This window comes from Myotis myotis, unplaced genomic scaffold, assembly GCF_014108235.1.
Source record: "Myotis myotis isolate mMyoMyo1 unplaced genomic scaffold, mMyoMyo1.p scaffold_m19_p_13, whole genome shotgun sequence".
NCBI classification, from domain to species: Eukaryota; Metazoa; Chordata; class Mammalia; order Chiroptera; family Vespertilionidae; genus Myotis; species Myotis myotis.
The window spans coordinates 33,484,718-33,503,773 of record NW_023416317.1 but is presented as its reverse complement, the minus strand read 5'-3'; the positions used below and the strand labels follow the sequence as shown (position 1 = coordinate 33,503,773).

The 19,056-nt window shown below is 38.4% G+C and overlaps 1 protein-coding gene across 8 annotated transcripts in view; it reads left to right on the top strand.

Moving 5' to 3' along the window:
- NEK11 (NIMA related kinase 11) overlaps positions 1 to 19,056 on the top strand; it is a 167,475-nt gene that overhangs the window by 62,160 nt on the left and 86,259 nt on the right. For 7 of the 8 annotated variants that reach the window (XR_004971563.1, XR_004971564.1, XM_036332642.1 and 4 more), the window contains 5 exons: positions 924 to 1,050; positions 14,067 to 14,216; positions 14,309 to 14,387; positions 15,373 to 15,458; positions 18,193 to 18,312. Coding sequence is in view for 6 of the 8 variants with exons in the window: in XM_036332642.1 (XP_036188535.1) it covers positions 924 to 1,050; positions 14,067 to 14,216; positions 14,309 to 14,387; positions 15,373 to 15,458; positions 18,193 to 18,312 (562 nt within the window). In the remaining 2 variants the exon portion in view is untranslated. The remainder of the gene's footprint in view (positions 1 to 923; positions 1,051 to 14,066; positions 14,217 to 14,308; positions 14,388 to 15,372; positions 15,459 to 18,192; positions 18,313 to 19,056) is intronic. The other variant, XM_036332639.1, reaches the window with a different exon arrangement.

Here is a 19,056-nt window from a genome sequence, read left to right as displayed (position 1 = left end):
TAGATGCTATCAACATATCAAATTGTATATAGTACCTAGGAGTATCAGAGAAAATGTTGGTTTATTTAAAATTCTCAAATTTTTGTTTTTATTTGGTTGGGGCCAATTAAACGCAATTATTTTGTTTCTGATTATAAATTAAAGTATAAGACATTTGCTACATACTTTGTAGATTCAGCTAGTATTTTTTGAGTTCCTACTACATACCAGAGGCTTTGCAAGTGGTTCAACTTGTTTTACTAGTTTGATTAATTACTACAGGTTTTCCCTCTTTATTTTATCACAAAGCAATTAACAGTTGTCACACAGAATTAAAATGTTGATATAATGGCTTTGTTAACTTTAGTTCTCCTTCAGAACTATACCTCCACTCATAACTGCTACTGGATTGTTTAATCTGCAAGATGTTCTCAGAGAGGAAAGGTATAAAAGCATGTAGCTATTAGGCAAATATAGAGAAGCTGATGGATTCAAATTTTATAGTCATGTTCTTGAAAAGTCTCAAGTATTTTATTTAAAAATTTTCTTTATTGCAAATGAAGAACAAACTCTCTCCACCACCCGCAGATGAAATTGCAAGTCATTATATTCAGCTCTTTCAAAATCATTCTGTTTGTTGTTATTCAGACTTGAAATAGCTTTTTATTTAAAGTTGCTGGCTCTCCACAATTCCCCCCCAAAAAATTTTGGTTTACATAATTTACTTTACTGGCTCAAAATCATCTTTCTCCTATAGGGCTTATTTGTAAAGCTATTCACCAGCATTGTATAATGTAAAATATATCATATTCCTTTTCTTCCCTTTAAAATGGTATGAATCATTGCATATTAAAATTGTCAAATTAGATACTCTGTTGTTAATTTCCAGGGCTGATTTTCATTGTTTTAAAATATTCGTAAAGATTAATTGTTATTATTTCAAGGGGATTTTGGAGTTTCTCGACTCCTGATGGGATCCTGTGATTTAGCCACCACTCTAACTGGAACGCCCCATTATATGAGTCCAGAGGCTCTGAAACACCAAGGCTACGACACCAAGTCAGACATCTGGTGAGTGGGCAGTGGGCAGTGGGCAGTGGGCAGGTCCAAACAACTTGTTTATCTGCTGTCCTGAGAGAAGGATGCGTTTTGGTTTTAGGATCATTTACTTACTACATCTGTTCACTTTATCCCTTGAATACCTGAATCATTTTGTGACCAGAGTAAAAGGTCTTTTGAATTTGGAACTTTATATATTCCATTAAGTTGATTTTTAAAGTATTTTTTTTATTCATAGATTAATTGGCTGGTTTGGCTTTTTAAGTCTTGAACCACAAGGGAAAGTTCTTAATGAATAGTAAGCAATACATTTTGATAGGTTTCTGCTAGCCTATTAAATAAAGCATTTGTAATCCTAAACACTGTGCTTTATTTTATTTTAAGGTTAACTTCCACCTCTGTGGGGAATGTACAGCTTTGCTTTATTTTTTTCTTCTTGTTGCTTTTAAAATTTTTACTAAAGATGTTAGTCTTAAGGATAAACTTAAATTTAAAAATTCTGTGTTTTCAGTGATAGATGCATCTTAGATTTCTCCATTTCTCTGAGCTTTCGTACCCAAAGAATTTCTCCTTCCCAATCATGGAACCAGTTTAAATTTCAGTGCAGAAACCATGTGGAAAATCGTGTTTGTTGTTAGCAATAGGTCCTATTTGGGAAAATTTATTTTCCTTTGAAAAGGAATCTTACATAATTCTTGACTTGTTAACGGTTAAAAGGACAAACTGGCCGAGAGCTTGTTAATTAAGTAAATAGTTATTATATGCAAATCAATTTAAATAGTCTGAGCTTTCAGAGATGAGCCACGTGAAAGATTGTGCCTACTTCATTTTTCTAAAGAGGCTAAAATAGCAAGTTGCCTCTTCTCTGGTTAAGTAAAGGAAAGCACAGATGGGGGAGAATACTGTCATGATGAGGTCTGGCTATGGCAGATCCCCATCCATCCTGTCTCTTCAGTGCACTCTTGTGATTCATTCCTAGGTTCTTCAGTGGGTTTTTCACTGTTAGCTTGTTTCTGCTGTGGTGGTCTTTTCCAATCCACCTCCCTTCTTGCCTCTATCACACCCTTCTCCCAGCCCTTCCAAAACAACAACAAAATTGACAAAAAACACAAAGGTCTATTCAGAGAAATGAGTTTCTTTAAATTTTGCTTTATTGATCATCTGCTATTTGCCAGTGACTGTGTAAAGGCCTTGGGGTATAAAATCAAAAGTAATAGGATTCCCGACCCTCAAGGGAAGACTTCTTGCTCTTGTTGGAGTGCATTTCCCCAGATTGAGGAAACTAGTCTTGGGCTTTGGATTGAATTTGAGTTACATACCTATAGTTCTCTTCACACTTAATTGTTTTTATTATGATGATGATGACTATTTAAAAATAGATTCAAATATATCATTTCATCATGATTTAAGATTACAACATAAACTGATGAACAAAAATAGATCCTGAGACACAGAATCACGGAACAGACCATCAAACCTCAGAGGGAAGGCAGAGGGGCGGGGGGGTTAGGTGGGGTGTGGTGGGGAGTAAGAGATCAACCAAAGAACTTGTATGCATATAAGCATAACCAATGGACACAGACTGTGTGTGTGTGGGGGGGGGGGCGGTTTGAAGGTTGGGGACAATGGGTGGAAAAGGGACACATGTAATACTTTCAACAATAAAGAATTAAAGATTTCATGGTATCTCAGGAAGATGTTACATGATGTCATTTGAATTAAGAGTAAATTAATTTATGAAGCCCATCATTTAAGCTTTTGGAATTCCATTTAGCAAGAAAGCAGGCTCATTTCGACATGTATCTACAACTGCTTGCCAAGTCGGGTAAGGAAACTTGGGCACCAGAACACACAGAGAAAAGGGTATAGCATAGAGTCTTTTTGTCCCAGTTGTGTGCCTTTTTTTTAAAAAAAAAAGAAACAACAAAACTTCTCTTAGTATTGTGTAAAGAATTAGGAATATCAGATAGTATTGCTCTAATGTTTTAGGTTTACAAAAATGATACCTGACTAAGGCAAAACTTAAAAAACTAAAACCTCCCAAATATGAAAATGCAGGAGAATTTTAATATATCTTTTGCAAGGTTAGCTCTCCTTATGGAGATTATTAAATATTCAGCAAATACAAGCTAAGGATTTATCACCATCCTGAGTCTGAATAACCACCTTCTTATGAATTTAGAAGTTACCTTAGTTTTATCTGAATTAAAACAAGCTTATGCAGTAATGAAATTTCTACTGCCAAACCCAAAGTGGAAAGAATAACAGAGAACTGTTAATTATAGTGGCAGATACATAAGTGTGATGAATAATATTTGGGAGACACTTAGAAAAATTAGGTTGGATGTGGTTGAAAAATTTTCTCTGAATCTCAGTATGTAGCAGCTGTTTACTGTGGAATATTTTCTTAGGACTGGAAAAACTTGTGAATAATTGACAGATGTTTTGCTCTAGCACGAATAGCTATACATATTATATTTATAATGCTAAAAGAATATTGGTATAGTGCTAATTATATTTTCATCTGTTAATGTTTGCCCATATGTAAACTCATCCTCTCTTTGCAATCTGTTAAGCCTTTCGGGATTGATTTATTTATAGCAATCAAGTACAGGAAGTCTCTCTATTAAAAGTGGGTTAGGTTCCAAAAGTTTATAAACAATTATTTAGAAAGTTAGGATAATTAGGTTCTCTGAGGACAATACTTGGAACATGGCTAATTTGTAGAAACAATTGCTGAACACTTTTTTTCTCCTACAAGAAAAATACAGTATATGAGTTATGTTCCTAGGCCAGCCCTTTAAATTGACTTAAACTATTAATAGTTAGAATTTATTATTTTGGTAGAGAAACAAATAAAGGAAAATACCGTTGTGAGAATGGTACTATAATTAAACAGAACATTTCACTGTTGGTCTTATCTGTCTTGTAGTGAGAGGTCAACCAGATGGCTCTTTGATCTTGTGGCCCTGTATTCTTTGAGTGTTTCAAGTGGAGGGAATAGTAGTTGGAATAGTAGGGGTATACTGTGAAGTTCTCCTGGTTTTGTTCAGAGATCTGGTATGGGGGTTGGCCGGGTAGGGGACCCTTGAGGAGTATAGTTCACACCTAACATTATAGCCAGGCTTTGGTGATCTTGGGTAGAAATGTCAGACAAAGCTTAGCTACAGGTAGAAGAAAATAGAGAGGAATCAGCAGCTTCCTGGCCTACCAGGACTAAGAAAGTATCCTTGCAGAAGAGCATTCCAAGTGGACAGGGAAAAGAGGATAGGGAAGAGACAAGACTATTGCCTTCCCTTTTCTACTGTACCATCCATGCTAGAAGACCGAGAATAAATCAAGACTTCCCTTCTCCCTCTTGCCTCTTAAATTCACTTAGTAACTGTGTGCTATTGATACTACTGCCTAGAAATGTTTTCAACCAATCTTCTCAACTTCCACTTCCATTGCTTCAGTCTATGCCCTTACTATTTCTCTCCTGGAGTTCTTTAATGTCGTTCTACTTTCTCTAGCTTCCTACATTCAATTCATCACCTACGATACAACCAGAGCAGAATTTCTAAAATAAGGAACTAATCACTTGACTTTTCAGCTTAAAATCCTCCAAGGGTATGCCATTACCTAGAGATAGTCAAGCCCCAAATCGTTGGCATGGAAAGTAATCCTCATGTCTTTCCAGCTTCCCTCTCCTGCCACCAGCTTTCCACATGCGCCAAGATCTCCAGAGAACCTATTTTCTGGTGAAGGATTTAGGAAAGGGAGAAGTACAGGTCAGGTTGGCAGCAGTTCTGATAGCTAATGTGGGGCCAGCAAGTATCTGGCTGCCAACAGCCCTTTCATCTGCCTCCTGGTGAAGGAAACTCTGGAGCAAAAGAGCCCATGTCTCTCACCTGTCACCCCTGAGGAGTGAGCACTGGTGTCATTATTTTCACTCAACAGAAGCTGACGTAGGAAAACATTTCAGTCAGAGGCAGTAGATCTGGGCATTAACATATTTTTTGAGTGACTGGCATGAAATGATTAATACAAACTGCAGATGATATCAGTCTGGCCTGGTTAATTTTAAAAAAAGTCCTGAAACAGCCCTGACCGGTTTGGCTCAATGGATAGAGCTTTGGCCTGTGGACTCAAGGGTCCCAGGTTCGATTCCTGTCAAGGGCATGTACCTTGGTTGCGGGCACATCACCAGTAGGGGGTGTGCAGGAGGCAGCTGATGGATGTTTCTCTCTCATCGATGTTTCTAACTCTCTATCCCTCTCCCTTCCTCTCTGTAAAAAATCAATAAAATATATATTAAAAAAAAAAAAGGTCCTGAAACAACTGCAGCAGCAGAACCAGAAATAGCTACTCTCTCTGGAGTGCTTACTCTGTGCTTGACAGTCATTGTGCTAAGTGCTTATATACTTAATCTAAGTATATCTGTTACTATAAAATGTAACTACTCTATATCATTTTATAATCTGCTTTTTTTTTCACTTAGCAAAATGAAACCATATTGCTCCTGTCTTCGTTCTTCCGTTGGCCAAATTCTTATGGTATGAAGGACATGGGACCCCCACCAGGGAGGGAAATGAGATTATCTTCCTTCAAATATTATAAAGCTCAATTGTGAAAGGAAGTAGTCAGAAAGAGCTGGTATAAGCAGGATAAAATGCACCCAAACTTTGTTTCTCACATTTTATGGATTATTCTCAAAATATGATAGTATATTGGGATGATATGGTGGAAGTAGAGCTTTTCCTTTTCCTTTTAAATATTCTTTTAAAAATTTGGTTCCTCAGACACACCAGCCACATTTCAAGTGCTCATTGGCCACATGTAGCTAGTAATAATTGTGTACAGAAATATAGAAAATTTCTGTTGTGGTAGAAAATTCTGTTGGACAGTCCTGAGCTATTCTGCTGCCCCCTTCAGGCCTTACCCCGGGGTTTTCTTGCATCCACCCAGCTTTTACTTGGGTAGGTCCCATCCCAGTTTCAGCTGCTGTTCCTAGGGTGGCCCACTGTGCTTTTCCGCGAGGTTCGTCTGTTCCTGGGTCCTTTAGTCACCTCCTTGACTCCTGCTGCTGCTTCTCACACAGATGCTGACACTGTGTGGGTCGCATGGTGACTGTATTTGTCTCCCTTTGCTTGTATTTTGAGGTCTGAGGAGACACATTGTCATCTAAATTTATTGAAAATGTTGGCCATGGTTTTTGATTTTGCTATCTAAGTGTTCTCTCTGTTTTACATGGGGATTCAAGAAAGATCCAGAAACTATTCTTCCAGTGTAGCCATTGTTTTTCCCCAAGTTCAGAGTCAGCATTTTAACAAAACCCCTGCATGATTTGTATGCATATTAAAGCTTGGGAGAAAACAGTAAAGGTTCTGGGACATGACAGGCCTTTAGTAAACAGCTAGTTGCTCTATAATATTGCTTCTTAACTATTTGTTCAAGCAGCCCAATGTCTTTCATTACATTTAGATCAGTGGTTCTCAACCTTCCTAATGCCGCGACCCTTTAATACAGTTCCTCATGTTGGGGTGACCCCCAATTTCATTGTTACAAATTGAACATATTTAAAGCATAGTGATTAATTATAAAAACAACATGTAATTATATATGTGTTTTCCGATGGTCTTAGGCGACCCCTGGGAAAGGGTTGTTCAACTCCCAAAGGGGTCACGACCCACAGGTTGAGAACCTCTGATTTAGATGGAGTTTATGTTGACCTAGTAAAGACTTTTTATTTAGGGTAACACACACTAAAGCAAAACCCACTCCTCTTGTATTAACTTTCTATTTACTCAACTGCTTAAATTGTGTGTACTGCCTTCTAGATCAGTGTCAGGATGATTCTCAATTACATCAAATAAAAATATGTATTATTTAAAAGATCAATATAGCTTTCCCAGTCAACCAGAGGTCTGCAGCACTGTGGGTAAGCTTCTCTTTGCAGAGTTTGAGCAGATTTCAAAGGGTAAATTTAGTTACCCGGAGACAAGACAAAGCTGGAGCTGCATTTGCAATTCATCAGCCTGTGCTTCTGAGATCCTGTGGGCAGTTCTGGTCGACTTGAGCAGATGGCCAGTTTATGGAGTTCAGGTGTGATACGCTGTACATGCAGCTGATCCCAGCCTTCCCTTTCACTGCTACATTCCCTCCCTCAGGGATGTATTTGCTTACTTCACAGTTGGCTGTATTTTGGAAAAAGAAAAGAATGCAAATCATAGACTTCTAAGTAAAATGCACCTCTCACTTATTTATTTCAACTCACCCCTCCAGCCCCTTTCCTTGCTTTCATGTTGCTAGATTTAAGACCTGAGAGTCAAATAAGAGAAAAATCTTCAAAAAGTATGGAAGTGATGGCTTTGAAATGACATAATCCTTCCCATATAGAAATGTCTGGTTGGAAATTGAAGAAAATAAAAACCAGAGGTACATGGGTATACAGATAGTAGCATAAAAGTATACATAGTAGATAGGTCTGAAAACCTTTACCAGGATAATAAAAAATCTTTCATCCCAAATATAACGGCAGTTTCTGTAATCAGGTTGTCTCTTATTTCAATTACCTGTATCCATTCTAGGCCAGGTGCACTGGGACCATAACAGGTCTCTGCCCATAAGTTACTGGCTGATAAAGGAAGCCTTTTAACATGTGCTCTAGTGCAAGCACATATCACCAAGTGAAAGTGAAATGGGTAAGTGGAGAGCAGCATGCCTTCAGTGTAGCTGGAAGGATTTCCAAAAAAGAGAAAGGTCTTGTATCAAAATTAAGTGGTTACTGAGTCAGCCTCTAATTGTTCCATAATCTCAGTAGCCAGATAATTTCACATCTTTTTCAAACCTTAGTACAGTCCACCCTTGAACAACATATGTTTGAACTATGTATTTGGTTATATAAGACCTCCAAATCTGTTCTATTATCCCTTCGCATTTTCATATAAATTTTAGAATCAGCCAGTCAATTCTTGCAAAAAATAAAAAAGTCTGCTAGTATTTTGATTGCTCTTGCATTAGGCCTATAGATCATTCTGGAAAAAAATGACTTGATAACATTGAATCTTCCAACCTATGCATATAGATATATCCCTCTACCTCCTTCAATTTTTTTAGGTATTATTTTATTTCTCTTAGCAATGTATCATGGATGATGGTATAGGGTCTTGCATATCTTTCATTGGATTTTTAACTAGGTATTTGACATTGTGTGATGTTAATGCAAATAATATTTTTAATTTTATTTTTTAAATGTGTTTGCTGCAGGCTTATTGAAATGACCTTTTATGTACACAGTCATATTGAAATGCCTAATGACAGTTTAATGTCTTTTCTATTTTTTATATACTGGCATATACTAGAGGCCCAGTGCACGAATTCGTGCACGAGTAGGGTCCCTTGTCCTGGCTGGCGATCAGGGCCAATGAGGGCCCATCTCGCCCAGTCCTGATTGGGGCTGATTTGGGCCATCCAGCTGGAGGAAGGGACTTTGGGAGGTTGACTGCCCGGCCCTGATCAGGGGGCCAGCTGGCCATGGGGGGAGGGACCGCAGGAGGTTGGCCAGCCATGGGAGGTTGGCTATAGGAGCACACTGACCACGAGGGGGCAGCTCCTGCATTGAGTGTCTGCCCCCTGGTGGTCAGGGTGCGTTATAGCGACCGGTCAACCAGTCGTTCGGTTGACTGGTTGTAATGGTTGTTTGGTTGCTTAGGCTTTTATATATATAGATTTTTGAACTTTTTCTGCCCTCAATGTTCTGGGTAGCACCTTCATTACAATATTCAATAGAAGTGATGATAGTAGGCATCCTTACCTTGTTGATTTTTTTTTTTTAATTAAATCTTTATTGTTCAGATTATTACATTTGTTCCTCTTTTTTTCCCCCCCATAACTCCCCTCCTCCCAGTTCCCGCCCCACCCTCCACCCTCACTCCCCACCCACTGTCCTCTTCCATAGGTGCACGATTTTTGTCCAGTCTCTTCCCGCATCTCCCACACCCCTTTCCCCCCCAGGAATAGTCAGTCCATTCCCTTTCTATGTCCCTGATTCTATTATGATCAACAGTTCATTCTGTTCATCAGATTATTTATTCACTTGATTCTTAGATTCACTTGTTGATAGATGCATATTTGTTGTTCATAATTTGTATCTTTACCTTTTTCTTCCTCTTCCTCTTCTTAAAGGATACCTTTCAGCATTTCATATAATCCTGGTTTGGTGGTGATGAACTCCTTTAGCTTTTCCTTATCTGTGAAGCTCTTTATCTGACCTTCAATTCTGAATGATAGCTTTGCTGGATAAAGTAATCTTGGTTGTAGGTTCTTGGTATTCATCACTTTGAATATTTCTTGCCACTCCCTTCTGGCCTGCAAAGTTTCTGTTGAGAAATCAGCTGACAGTCGTATGGGTATTCCCTTGTAGGTAACTGAGTTTCTTTCTCTTGCTGTTTTTAAGATTCTCTCTTTATCTTTTACTCTTGGCATTTTAATTATGATGTGTCTTGGTGTGGTCCTCTTTGGATTCCTTTTGTTTGGGGTTCTCCGCGCTTCTTGGACCTGTAAGTCCATTTCTTTCACCAGGTGGGGGAAGTTTTCTGTCATTATTTCTTCAAATAGGTTTTCAGTATCTTGCTCTCTCTCATCTTCTGGCACCCCTATAATTCTGATGTTGGTACGCTTGAAGCTGTCCCAGAGGCTCCTTACACTATCCTCACATTTTTGGATTCTTTTTTCATTTTGCTTTTCCGGTTGGGTGTTTTTTGCTTCCTCGCATTTCAAATCATTGACTTGATTCTTGCGCTCCTCTGGTCTGCTCTCGGGAGTCTGTATAATATTCGTTATTTCAGTCCGTGTATGCTTAATTTCTAGTTGGTTCCCCAATATAAGATCGAGGGTCTCATTAGTTTTCTTGTAGATCTCATTAAGTTTATCGGCGGCTTCTAAACAGTTCTTGAGAGACCTTAAAAGTGTGGTTCTGAACTCTATATCTTCCATTGACAATTTTGTCCTGTTTCTTTGTCTCCGCATTTTGTTATGCTTCCTTGGTGCACCCCCTAGTGGTCTTTGTTCGCAGTCTTATAGTTAAATCTTGATTGTTGTAGCTAATTCCAGGGAGGGTTTGACCTCCAGGCCAAGTGGCTATGAGAATCAGCTGTGTCAGCAGTGTGAGAACTTCTGTCCTCTAGGGAGGTGCTAATCTGGCGTTTGCCTGAGGCTATCCGGCAAATGCCTGTGTGCAGGGCTTGGGCGGGGCGGGTCGCACAGGATCAACAGGGTGGGCCGGAGAGAGCAGTTATGGCGGCTCTCAGTCCTGTCCCCAGGGGCTCTGCCTCTCTGAGTCCCAGCACCCGCTGCAAAGCTCGGAGAGAAAGCTGCACTCGCTCTGACCGAAGCCAGACAGCCCCGCTTCTCCCATTTGAGTCTGGGTCCCTAAAGACTCGCCTGTATCTGGAGCTCAGAGTCTGCGACTCCCTCCCTATTGAAAACGCCAACCGCGCCCTCCGCCGCCAGCCCGCTCCCCGCACTCCGCACCTCAGAATTTGACTTCAGCACCGCGCCTCCTCTGAGTGTCCGTATGCGTTTCTCTTTCCTCCTAGTTGTAGGACTTCCACTCAGCCAGCGTTCCTGTGGTTCTGGGTGATGTCCCTTCCGTTTTTTGGTTTCACTTTTGAAGTAGTTGTTCAAGGCAGCAAACTCCGGCGTTAACCTATGCCGCCATCTTGGTTCTCCCCCCACCTTGTTGATTTTAAAATAAAAATATAAACTATCAATATTTCACCAATAAGCATAATATTTACTATATGTCCTTATAGCTTTAAAACCCCAATTAAGGAAGTTTTCTTCCATTTCTAGTGTGCTAAGAGTTTTCTCCTTTTTTAAAAAACACAAGTGGGTTTTGAATTTTATCAAATGCTTTTTCTGCTTTAGTCAAGATGATAGAATTTTTCTCTTCTATAAGGAGGTATTTTCCACTGATGGACTTTCAAATATAAGTCAACCCTGTATTCCTGAAATAAAATCCACTTGGTTATGATATATAATCTTTTCAATATATCACCATATTCTCTTTATAATATGTGTATATGTGTATTTGGATTTTTTAAATCTATTGTTCATAAATAATTGGCCTGTAATTTTCCTTTCCTGTAATATTCTTATTATATTTTAATATCAAAATTATGCTGACTTTATGAATGAAGAGATTAAGACTGATATTCTTTATTTTTAAATGTTTGGAAGAATTTGCCAGTAAAGGCATCCTTAAATCTGTTGAGGCTTGCTTTATGACCCAGACTGTGCTCAGTTTTGGAAAATGCTCTGTGTGTCCTTGAAAAGAATCTGAATTCTGTCATTGTTGGGATTCAAACAAATTATGTTAATAATTCATAACAAATTATGTTAATTTGTCAATTTTGGTCTTTGTATTTGGATTTTCTCTACCCTTATTTTTTTTTTTTGTCTGCTTGTTCTATCAGCTATCGTCAAAGTCTTTTACTATGATTGTGAATTTGTCTATATATTCTCTTAATTCTGTCAATTTTTGCTTCACACACACACACACGCACACACACTCTTATTGAGTTTTAGAATGGTTATATGTTATTAATCCACCATTTTAATTTTAGTAGTGGTTCTTGCCTTAAGTCTACTTTGCCTGATACTAGTATAGCTACACTGCAGTATTTTAATAAGTATTTGTGTGGTGCATCTCTTTCTATGAACAGCTCTGTGTTCTTATATTTAAGGTTTGTTTTGAGTTTATGTAATTGTTTTTACCCAGTTTGCTAGTCTTTTTAATTGAAGTATTTTCCATTTATGTTTAATATAATTACTCTGTATTTTTATTTGTCATTTTATTATTTGCTCTCTATATACATATCACTTGTTTCATGGTTTTTTTTTTTCTCTCTCCTTTTTTGCTTTCTTTTGGTTTAAAATTATATTTGTTTTTTTTCCCTCTAGTAACTTGTTAGTTATATAAGTGTATATACATTATTTTACTATTCTTTTGGTGATATCCCCTAACAATTATAACATGCATCCTTGCCTTATTATAGTCTAGTAGAAGTTTCTAAATTTACCACTTTCCCAGGAATAAAAGGACATAACTCCCTTTATGTTATTGAACCCTTATGTTTTTATATTCTTTTTCCATTAAATTTTATTCTACATAATTATTTTTATTTGAAGAGAGAGATCAATGTGACAGAGAAACATTCATTGGTGGCCTCCCGCTCACACTCCAACCTGAGATCCAACTGCAACCTGTGTATGTGCTCTGACCGGGAATTGAACCTAACAACCTTTGGTGTACAGGATGATACTCAACCAATTGAGCTGTACTGGCCAGGGCTATTCTACATAATTTTTAACCCCTGTCATATATTGTTAATATTGTTTTTATAGAATGAATGTTGATCTGTACATAGTCACAGAATTTCTTTAGGCTTTTTATTCCTTCTTGTATCCCTGTGCCTCTCTGAGACCATTATTCTTTCTTTGGAAGCACCCCTTTTAGGGTAATTCTTAGTGCTGTCCTGCTGGCAATGGATTCTCTCAGTTTTTGTTTGTCTAAAAACGCCTTTATTTTACCTTTATTGAAGGAATTTTTTTTTTTTTTTGGTATAGAAATCTAAATATGTGCTACTACACCAGATACCATTCAACAGTCTTACAGATGGATGCAAAATTTATTAAGCTACAAATATGTTCCTATTTTATAATGTTTACATTGATCTTGGTGTTCTAGTCAATATCATGTGATTTCTCCTAACATTCTCCTTTATTCTAACATTCTGTAATGGAAATAGTCCAGCATTTGGAAAGAAAAATGCCTTATGAAATTGACCAAGTGATTTAACTTTCCTGAGCCAGTTTCCTCATGTATAAAATGAGAAATCACTGTGAAATTATGAGGCTCTGTTGAGATATACATATATGAAAGTGCTTTGTAATATGGAAAGTACTAATCAGTTGGAAATTTTTCATTTCCAAATAATAATAAATAAAATGTATTATTATTTGCTGGAATGGAAACATTCTCAGTGTATATCCTCTTACAAATGCATATTTTTTGAACACTCACAAAATAGTTAAAATATGATATTCATGTATGTATTTATACATAAAATGCCTTTTATGAGAAACAGGACAGTGTTAAAAGTTACATAAAACACAACTTACATAAAGTTGATTGTAAATTTATTCTGATCTTTCAAGCAAGTAACATGAAAAGGGAGACTTGGCCAGTTACATAATTCAAAATACCCATAAGATTTAGACTAATCCATTATTCAAGAGAAGTACAGTTTTTTCTTAATACTAAGTTCAGGCAGGAATTTCCCCCTTAGTTTTCTTAATTACATAGAGTTATTTGTAAGATTATTCTGTTGGTTTAGAAGTTACTGATTTGCATGGTTAGCACAAATCAGTGTTGGACTGATCTAGAATTTTAATATTCTGTCTCATACCCCTGAAGGGAGAATTACACATTTTCATGTGAGCTGCAAGTAGCTGTTCTTCCACCCTACTTATAAATGAATTATATTTTTAAAAAAACTAATAAAGAATGCATTTCCTTTTCAAAATGCTTGGATACACATTAGGGGGAAGGTTAGGCTGATAAATTAAAACTTTACTTTGCATATGTAACATTCACAAAACTGTCTTAGGAAGATGATATTTAACTGCATTTTATTTTTCCTTCATAGAAGTTAATTCAGAAACTTTGTACTACATTGATCAAATATTTATTGGGTTCCTACTATGTGCAGACATATTCCTATTGGTTTGTTTGCTTTCCTTTGACAAAAACTGGCCATTCAGACTTAATTTTGTGCTCTCTTCTTTCACCTTTTCCTCTTTTTTTAGTCAGCATGTACTTGAGTGGAACAGAACATTATGGAACTGAGGCTTTTAAACAAATGACTGAAGCATATGTTAGTGCCTTACAACCAATGCCCTAACACCTCTGAGGTTTTGTATGATGATCAAACTTAAAAAGAGGACATTTGCTCCTTATTTCTGTTCTTTGACTTTGTCTTCAGGTCTCTGGCATGCATTTTATATGAGATGTGCTGCATGAATCATGCATTCACGGGCTCCAATTTCTTGTCCATTGTTTTAAAAATTGTTGAAGGCGACACTCCTTCTCTCCCTACAAGATACCCAAGAGAACTGAATGCCATCATGGAACGGTATGGAAATAATGTGTTGTCACGGAAACAATTTTAAATTCTACTTACGTTTTAGTTCATCGGAAAAATAATTTTCTTTTTGAACCTTACAGCATGTTGAACAAGAACCCTTCACTGAGACCATCTGCTATAGAAATTTTAAAAATCCCTTATATTGATGAGCAGCTACAGGTACTTAAAATGAAAGGAATACTGGGAAGCACATATTAATTAGCATTGATATACATTCTAGGGCTTGAAGCTATGCTGTGGGAATAAGAGGCATTGAGAGTCCTTTGTAAGAGAGGCACAAGATGCTTTTTAAAGCCGAGGGAAATTATCAGTCAGGACAATCTGGTGCCCCAGATATTGGGATCACGATTTTCTGCCTAAACTCAACATCCCCCCTTAGGGCTCTTGGTTTCTAGATCTTACTGACTTCAACACTTTGTAAATATGTCCTTGCTAGGCCAAGAATGGGATGCTACTACTAACAAAACCTGGGATTTTCACCGAGCCGTTATTATCCCACCTCTTTATCATATATCTCAATAATACTTTTTGTTGATTAAGTGAGTTTATTTTGCTTTTCTGTAAATTAGGAAATTGGATGTAGAGAATTTGCCTCCCGTGATAAGAAAAAAGCAGATGGTACCCTCTCAGGAGGGTTTTTGTTTTTTGTTTTTTAAACGTCTTAGCCTTTTACAATGTAAATTCCTCAGGCAAATTTCCTTTAATTTTATGAATATATTTAATAAGATTCCAAAGCATTCATTTGCCTTTAAGAATATGCATGCCTTTTCATCTCACCCTAGTCGTGGCCCTGGGCGTGTGGACATCGTCCACCTCAGAGCCAGAGGTGGAGAGAGCTGGTGTGTTCTTGGAGCGGAAGGAAGGCCTGCCCTAGCCCGGGTAGCAGGGAGTGAGAGAAGAGCAGTGCAAGACGGACTTGGAGAGGGAGGCAGGAGCTGGGCCTCTCAGGATCTGGTTGCATAAGCTACCATGTAATGTTTTGTAACCCTTTATAGAAGGAAAAATAGCTACCTGTGGGTTTTTTTTTCAAGCTCCCAGATATGGTCAGTAATAGTGCAAATTAAAAAGGGTGCCTGGTAGTTTTATATCCTTCCATCCCTGGAGGGGAGTCTTTAAGGTGTGTCAGGGTTGTTGTTTTTTTCAGCACCTGATCTGTAGATATTCGGAAATGAGTCCAGAAGACAAGAATTTGAATTGTCAGAAGGAAACTGCTCATATAATTAATGCCATGTAAGTAATTACCTTGTTTTTAGAAAGCCCATTGAGCATAAATATTAAATGCATTTGTCTTTAAATATCTGTTAGTGCTAAGCTGTCTGCATGGAGTATCCTCACATTCACTTAAGTCTTGCCAAGGAATTCAGGAGCGTCAGTAACTTGGCGTTCCAAAGCCCTCAGGTGGAAGCAAATTGAAATCATAAAAGTTTAAACCACCGTACAGCTCACAGATCTGCTGGGTAGCTCTGCAGTTGCCTTGTAAGTACATAGAGAAATTAAAATCTCAAACATTTAGTGATCTATATGCTAAGGCATCTTCCATAGGAAGCATAAATGGGTTTTACATGTTGTTTGTTTAGTGGGAGCTGCCAGAGTATCTATTGAAAGGACAACATAGTGGAGTCCTGGGACAACTGAAAATAAGCCAAAATTCACTTTCTTGAGATATATCTAAAAACTAGAGAATGTGTGTTTCAAAGGAGCCATAACTATTTCCTGGCCTAACTGGTGCCACCTACCTCATCAAAATGTCTGTGCTGTCACTTGCAAGAGCCCAGAGTACTAGGTTACTTGAGAACAGCCATGCACCACTGTGTAGGCTGCGTACCACACAGCTCCAGGGGCACCGATTATACAGACCAAATGTATAATGCTGTTGAAGAAGCTCTCTAATGTTGTAAGGGCCCAAGGAGCTCTGCAGGGCAGTGGGGGAGAACAGTAGCCCTCATTAGCCTGATCTTCAAGGCCAAATAGCACACACATGCTTCTCTAATGCCCAGTCCCATGGTTTGTCTACTGCACTGCTTGTTTTCCATCTTGACATTCAAGCTGAAGACACTGGTCCATCAAAGATATCCAGTCTTTGTTTAATGCATGATCTCCAGTTAAAATAGACTGCCCCTCAGGGGGGTGCATTTTTATAGCCACACTCCTGTGACATTTGTTTTCATGGGTACTACCTATTCTTTCAAGAAAGCCTGGATATTCTAATTTTATTTTGTTTTATTAATTGGAGATGTGACAGTAGTAGATAATTTATTTTTTATTTTTATTTTAAAATATTTTTATTGATTTCAGAGAGAGGAAGGAGAGGGAGGGAGAGAGGGGTAGAAACATCAGTGATGAGAGAGAATCAGGCCCCCCTAACTGGGGTTCGAGCCTGTAACCCGGGCATGTGCCCTGACTGGGAATAGAACCATGACCTTCTGGTTTATGGGTCGACACTCAACCACTGAGCAACACCAGGTGAGCGAGAACTTATTTTTTAAGTGTTGGACTAATTTTAGTTATCATTTTGCACTGCAGTTATGAAATACTGCTTACAATTAAAGTGTTCTAGAATTCAGTTGTTTGGATGGTATTTCACATTATGAAATATTGACTTCAAATCGTCACTGTTATTTTCAAGATCTATGACTATGCTTTAAGGAGAGCTGTTTGGTGTTACAAGGGATGTATATTCCTGAAACTTGCACGTCCCCTGGAGGCTCTGGTCTGAGCGGTATTCTGGAGGGATGAGACCTACCTACAATGGTCATTACAATTTTCTTATCACTTTCCTACTTTGTTCTGCAAGTAGGTACAGAAACAAATGTCACTGAGAATGTGGTTGTAGACCTTTCAATACGTGATTAGTGTAAGCACATTTCTTTGAAGATAAGGTTCTTAATAATATCGGCTAACATTTTGGGGGTAATGACCATATGCTTGGCTCTGTTATGAGTACTTTACATGACTGTACTCATTTAAACCCCCAACAACCATATGAAGCAGGTACTATTATTTTTTTTAATGATCATAAAGATGCTGAGTAACTTCCCGGAAGGCGTATAGGATTTGAACTCAGAGAATCTTACTAACCCATATGATTAACCACTATGCAGTGCTGCCAGGAAAATACCTACTGTATTAAGCCTAGAATATAAGACATATTCAATAAAATTTAGCTATTAGCATGCTATCATTTTGGATACTTTTTATGTGCCAGACTTTGTGCATACATTATCTCATATAATACTCACTATAACCCATTCTTTTTTCTTCATTGTGTTTTCATTTTTATTTTTTAAATTAAATTTTTTTTCCATTACCATTTATCCCCTCTATGCTGTCTTCCACCTCTACCCATCCCCCTCCACTCCCCATCATCATGTAACCACCACACTGTCGTCCATGTCCATGAGTTCTCTCTTTTTGCTCAATCCCTCCACCCTGTTAACACTCCCCACTCCCAGCTTTCTGCCTGCTCTCTATCTATGAGTCTGCCTCTATTTTGCTTTATAACCCATTCTTTATGGATAAGAAAACTGAGGTTCAGAGAAGTTCAGTAACTTGCCCAAAGCTACAGATCTAATGAATGAGGGTGCACACGACATTCAAACCCTGCTTATTTCCAAAGACTGTTCTATCCACATGGTCGAATTAGTCTGCCTGTCTATTTACTTCTTAATGACCAAGATCCTAATTTTTCTCACATTATGAAAAGCAGTCGTAAGCAATGAAATGAGCATAAATGTGGAAAGTACATAATTTGCTTTTAAACAAAAATCTAATTTGAAAAACATTGCCAATTAACCACAGTCCTGGCTGGCTCATTACCTACCCAGACTTTATTAGTTTTTGCCTGGCATGTCTTGAGATGCTTTCCCCTTCTCAGCAGTGTAATGATCCTCTGTAAAATATTTGTTTAATTTTTTCTGAGCGTGTCTGGGATGTGCTCTGTGCGGAGAATCTGTATTTTCTCTAGGCAAAAGCAGATTCACCTGCAGACGTTGCGGGCGCTCTCTGAGGTGCAGAAAATGACCCCCAGAGAAAGGATGCGGCTGAGGAAGCTCCAGGCAGCTGATGAGAAAGCCAGCAAGCTGAAGTAAGCGTCCTGTCCTCAGGGCATTTCAGCCCTTTGGCCACTTCCCAGGCCTCTGAAGGAATTCATTGAAGAAAAGCAAAGACAAAACAAGATAACAAAATGCATGCACTCATGATACATGTAATCTATTTTTTTATTCACTCCTTCCCTCAAAAGATAGTCATTGAGCCATGGGTGTGGTTGGATGCCAGGCATTATTAATATTAGGATTGTGTGAAAAGAATGATGGGATATCAGGGAGGTTACTAGTGATGCAAATATCAGCAGCCTCCAAATGAAGCCTCATTGATGCTGACACCTTCTGGACATAGCCCCGTGAGAGGGTGACAGGGCGACTTCAGGACCTGGTCCCCATTCCCTAGATCGGGGTGGGCAAACTTTTTGACTCGAGGGCCACAATGGGTTCTTAAACTGGACCGGAGGGCCGGAACAAAAGCATGGATGGAGTGTTTGTGTGAACTAATATAAATTCAAAGTAAACATCATTACATAAAAGGGTATGGTCTTTTTTTTTTAGTTTTATTCATTTCAAATGGGCCGGATCCGGCCCGCGGGCCGTAGTTTGCCCACGGCTGCCCTAGATGCTCGCTGCATCCCCTCTGCCAGGAGACCTGACCCATCTACAGGGAGAAGAAGGTAGTGGCAGGAAATTGTTGGCCTTAGTGGTTTGGAAACAGAGCTCTGTTCTGTCAAGTGAAGCCCTTTAGAAGGTCTGTGCTCTGGGCAGTGCTGCTGGTGGGAACT